General features: G+C 40.7%; 2 protein-coding genes across 2 annotated transcripts in view; both read left to right on the plus strand.

The window, feature by feature from the left end:
• LOC114072394 (arylamine N-acetyltransferase, pineal gland isozyme NAT-3-like) overlaps nt 1-1,072 on the plus strand; it is a 3,472-nt gene extending 2,400 nt beyond the window's left edge. The window contains exon 3 of the mRNA XM_027910297.1: nt 1-1,072. This exon is cut by the window's left edge and continues 3 nt beyond it. Within this exon, the coding sequence (XP_027766098.1) occupies nt 1-739 (739 nt within the window). The 3' untranslated portion in view covers nt 740-1,072.
• A 910-nt stretch (nt 1,073-1,982) lies between these two features.
• Nucleotides 1,983-3,354, plus strand: LOC114072393 (arylamine N-acetyltransferase, liver isozyme-like). The gene is made up of 2 exons (XM_027910296.1): nt 1,983-2,010; nt 2,105-3,354. Exons 1-2 carry the CDS (start codon nt 1,983-1,985, stop codon nt 2,686-2,688), a joined length of 612 nt encoding a protein of 203 aa, XP_027766097.1. The 3' UTR covers nt 2,689-3,354.
• Nucleotides 3,355-5,483: the final 2,129 nt, after the last annotated feature.

Below are 5,483 nucleotides of genomic sequence, written 5' to 3' on the forward strand. Positions count from 1 at the left end.
GGAAAGGATTGAGCTGGACCTGGAAGCAACCTACAACAAGATAGTGAGGAAGAAACGTGGGGGCTGGTGCATGGAGAACAATAACCTTTTGTCTTGGGTCCTGAAAACTCTTGGCTATGACATCACCCTTCTGGGAGCCAACGTTTACGTCCCGGAGCACGGCACCTACGCAGAGGAAATCGATCATCTGCTGCTGAAAGTGGTGCTTGATGGCAAATCCTACATCGTGGACGGGGGGTTTGGGATGGCCTACCAGATGTGGCAGCCAATGGAGCTGATTTCAGGGACAGATCAGCCGCAGACTCCTGGGGTCTTTCGCTTCCTGGAGGAGGGGGGGACCTGGTACTTCGAGAAGGTGAAAAGGAAGGAGTTGGTTCCCAACCAAGATGCCTCCACTTCCCATAGAGTGGAAGGTGAAGCTTGCCGCCGGATTTACCTCTTTACCCTTCAGCCACGAGACATTGAAGAGTTCAGAGGCTGCAATGCCCTCCTGCAGACAGCGCCCGACTCGCTCTTCACGACCAAGTCCCTGTGCAGCCTGCAGACTGTCGACGGCGTCCGGGCACTGGTGGGGTGGAAACTCACTGAGATGAAGTTCAATTATAGGGACAATATGGACCTTGTGGAAATCAGAATGCTTGCAGATGAAGAAATTGAGAAAACGCTGAAAGAGAAATTCAATGTAACGCTAGACAAGAAACTTGTACCCGTCAATTCAAGCAGGTGGTCTCTGTTCTAACTCACTGCCTGAATTATAATTCAATTCAGGGGCATTACAGGCAATTCTTCCCCCTCTTTCTGACAAGTATCTAAAGGTTAAGCTTTTCCCTTCCATCTACACCAGTGTAAGGCAGAACACACTAACACGAATCTCCAAAAGAAATGGATTTTCACAACTACTCCTACATCTCTTTTTGGTTTGGGTACAAATAATTCCTTCCTAGCTCAATCAAATCACTGTCCTCTGTTTGTGCTTAGCAGGGAGCACACTCTGCCCATTCCCTACTCCTTTCATCTCTTAAAAGCTTCTCTAAACACACCCAGAGTAGCTGGGCAGAGCGATGGAACTGTATGTCTCGCTGCCACCTGGGGAAAATCATATCCACCTCTTAAATGAACACTGTATTACTTTTGGGAATTTAATAGCCAGAAAAACAAAGACATCCTGTGCTGCGTTTGCTCCAACATCCTGTGCTGAGTTTGCTCCACAAGCCTGTCCTTTTTGCTCCTGCATCCACAACACCCTCTCACGTGGCAGTCAGAGGGTACCACACCTGTGCTGCACTGTGAGAGTACTTAAGGACAGGTTATTTATGGCCCTAAAACAGATGATAAGAAATATTAGTGACAGTTCTTTACATGGCTCCTGTTCTCTCGGTGACATAACCAAAAAGCAGTATTTCTTTGAACTGAAAGCAGTTCCTGAGCATTTTGTTTACTACCAGCTAGCAGCAGACTGCTGGGAATCCACGTTCCCCCCATCACTCTGAGTGTTACTGCACAATAATTATTATGGCTGAACCCCAAAACAGGCACTGAATTATTTTTCTGAAACATATCTGTTCTACTGAGGATGTGTTTGCAGTGATACAAATTATATTGATATAAGGAGAAACGATGAATCTTAATCACATACCTAAAGGCTAAGATTTCGAGTAGGAGAAATTACTCAAATGTGATCACTTCGCCCTCTGAGAAGATACTTGATGTTCCTTCATGTACAAATCTTGGAAGCATTACAACTATGCACTTATAATTTAGTAAATTATATAAGTGATTTACAGTTAAATAATAATAAAAAAAAATCAAGCATTGTGTGGTAGAATTATTCAGACGTTTCCCCCCCCTCAAATTACAGTGTGTATTCCCAAAGTAAAAATGTCATTAATCACTGCAGTTGTCCTGATTATTTTTATGTGCTAATATTTTGCAGCTAAGGCTTTTAAAAACACAGTAACTCACCAAACCATTTTTCACTTGGTATGCAGTACATGCAGCTTTCTATAACTAGCAATTTATGGGGAATAAAAGCTGCTGCTATTCTGCATGTTCAAAGTGTACTTCATAGAGACACAGTGAGCTCCCCAAATCCCTGTCTCCCCAGAATCAAACCATATCCTGCTGAAGGTGGTGATCCAGGGAAATTCCTACATAGTAGATGCTGGTTTTGGTGGTGCCTACCAGATGTGGCAGCCACTGAGGCTGATTTCTGGGAAGGATCAACCCCAGGTCCCTGGAATCTTCTGCTTCACAGAAGACAACGGCACCTGGTACTTTGAGAAAGTCAAAAGGAAGCATTACATTCCTGAGCAAAGTGAGACTCCCCACTTCACTGACACTCCAGGAGTGGGGAACATCAGAAAAATATACAGATTCACTCTTGAGCCACGACACATAAATGACTTTCAGGAGTTAAACACGTACCTACAAGTGTCTCCAGATAACATACTTCAGAAGAAGTCAATCTGCAGTCTCCAGACCACGGAAGGGCTCATTGCCTTGGTTGGATGGACCTTGACTGAGGTGAAGTATAACTACACAGAGGACACGGACCTGATGTGCATCACAACTCTTACAGACGAAGAGCTTGAGAAGACACTGAAGGATAAATTCAATATAGTGCTGGAGAACAAACTTGTACCAGTAAATGTTCGTGGCTTGCCACCTAATTTAGTGGATAAGATCTAATTCTAGCACTGTGCTGGATGGATCTGTAAGTATCCAACAGAAAAGTTCTAAAAGTAACATTAATTACATTAATTGATTCTGAAGTTGAACTAGACACAAAGCTTTGTAAACTTAAGTGCCTTGCTAGTTAAATGCATATACCATTTGCATAATTTTTCTTAAGCTTCTCCCTCTTTGGAAACTAAGCCATCTTACCACCTCTGATTTGCTCATATGGAAATTGCTTTTTGACTCCTTACCATTTTGTTCCACCCCTCTGGAACTCATTTTATTGCAGGTATATTTTGTGTCAGAGGAGGCCAAAATGATAAAGAAGGAGAAGTTGTGTTACCATTTTACATAGAAGACTTCTAACCCTTTCTGGTGTTACTTCCAGTCTTCTCAGCAGGGTTTTACAAATTATTCACTTCCTTTAAAAATCTGAAAGTAGAGCTGAATTTGGCTTTCAAAGACTGTCCAGAAAAAAAGAAAGGTTAAGAGTTTCTCAAAACAAGACACCATTACGTGCTGATTAGGTTATGATGAGATAAATTGAAAGACTTCCTATTCCCTTATCAGGAATTGACTTAAAGTGAGCTATTTACACAAAGGCATCTGAACCCCCCCAGAAGCTGTCTAATTTTGAGCATCCCATTTTTTCTGAGTCTGATATCTCTGTGTCTCTAAATTTGAGCATTTTGAATCCAGAGTGTGTAGTGCAACTTGGAAGTCACACCTGTATCCCCCATGAGCACATTGCAGGGAGGAAAGCCAATGAAATCCCAGTAAAGGTAAGTCTGGGGCAGCATTTTGAATCCAGAGCATCTCTTCTTCCTTTCCCCCAGTTGCACCCCAAATTCAGCAGTGGAGTGGCAGCAGTACATTGCCATCACAAACATGTATTATTTCTGTGATGCATGTTAGTGCATTGTAATGAAAATGTGTTTTCCGAAGGCACAGGTGCTTTTTTTCCCTTTGCTGTCACTGTAAGGTTCTCTTACTCTTCACTGAGATAAAATGTTTCCCTCCCACTTACCTCCAAAAAACGAAATATAAATAAAATCGGAGTAATGGGAATGACAGAACTCGTATAATTGTTCCTGCTTTGCATGGTTCCAGGCTGATTGCCTGAATTATGACTGATCCAAATTCCCACTGGAGTCCACGAGAGTCTTTGCACTGAAACAGCAGTTTGGTGTTAGAGGAGCTCTTTGGAGGAGCAGGCTCAAAGCCAGGAGAGTGGAAGCAACATTGCTGTGTGGCTGTGGTGGAATGGGGACAATTAACCCTGCTGAGGATGGGGTTTGGCAGTTTCACTGCTCATAAATGGTGACTGTTGCTGCTTTTAGGCACATGTACAAAGATTTAATTGTTTAGAGCTTATAAATATATATAGAAGAAAAAATATAATTTATATATATTTATAATTTATAATATATAATATAATTATAAATATAATATAAATACAATATATAACATATACAATACATTATATATAATATAAATATATCATATTTTTATATATTTATATTCACATATATTTATATATTTATATATAATATACATAATTTATAGTATATATAGTGTGTATATATATATATAAATAGCGTATATATATATATATATCTCTAGATCACCAAAGGAATTTCAGAAGCTGAGTGGATGCTCATCACCCCCTTTTACTCATACACCTATAACTCTCCTTTGGTCCTTGCACCTTTTCAGTATTAGGGAATATTTCCCTCTGAAAATATCTTGCAACAACATTTTTTTGGTGCAAAAATATGGTGCTCAGGTTGGAATACTCAGCCATTTCTGAGCCTCAGCATTTTCATGGTCTGGCAACACTGCTGGGCATCTCCAGGAGAAGAGGCCCACGAGATGGAAACGAGGAAGGGTACGTTGAGTGTTTGACTATTTCTTATGAAATGGAAGCAAATTCTCCTTCTTCTTAACAGGCAGATGGTTTTAACAAAAGCACTTACTTAAAACGTTCTATTTTTCTTTCAAAACTTATAGGAAATAAAGCCATTCATGCAGAAAAGCAGATTGTTCCCCTTGTAATGGAATTTAACTGAATTACGACCATTTCCATGCACGAGATTTATGCTGAAACCCTCCAGGAGGGAAGGACCTGCAGACCAACGTGGTCTCCTTGCTCTGCATTAAACAGCCTCAGATTTGGTTTGTGTGAAAAACCACGTATTGGCAGGGCAAAATAAGCAGAGGAGATAATTTAGAGACCCACCAACCCTCAGAAAGATGTCTCAGATAGCAAGGGCAGCCTGCTTCTATTAAATTCCCTTTGGAAATGAAAGGCAAGAGTCAGCCACTTGGCTCAGGGTGTGCAGTGTTTCCCTTTCCAGGAGCTCACTAGGATCTGACCTTGTGTTTGAGTTTAAGATTTCATACTAATTCCATTTAAAACACCTCAACTGCTTTATTACTTTAGAAGTCTCTCTTTTTATCTTCCCAGCAAACCCATCAGATAGTTAAGTGGTATACTAGGTATTTTGCATATTAAGAATTCTGGTTATAATATGATTTAATCTAATTTACCTTGCTTTGTTACACAGTGTGCCAGAGAGGTGACCAGAGCAGACTCTTGACTTTTACCCAAAACAGGGCACCTAATGCTTTTATTTCCCCAGGCAAATATTGCAGCATATAATACTCCATTAAAGCAGGGAGGGAGGGATATTTGATGAGGCCTCTCCTGAGACTTGGGATGAGAGGAGGATTTCAGTAATGAATTAAGTGCTGTCAGCAGTTTAAATTTATAAATAAATAAAATTGAGTGCAATTACATTGAGGAT

Source organism: Empidonax traillii, unplaced genomic scaffold (assembly GCF_003031625.1).
Source record: "Empidonax traillii isolate 1590-97213 ecotype Southwest subspecies unplaced genomic scaffold, ASM303162v1 scaffold3113:size15269, whole genome shotgun sequence".
Lineage (NCBI taxonomy): Eukaryota > Metazoa > Chordata > Aves > Passeriformes > Tyrannidae > Empidonax > Empidonax traillii.

Excerpts from the sequence above, each read along its gene's own strand:
- LOC114072393 (XM_027910296.1), top strand. The coding sequence starts at position 1,983 with ATGCAGTACATGCAGCTTTCTATAACTA. Across the intron at positions 2,011-2,104 it reads CATGCAGCTTTCTATAACTA|AATCAAACCATATCCTGCTG; the intron begins GCAATTTATGGG and ends CTGTCTCCCCAG.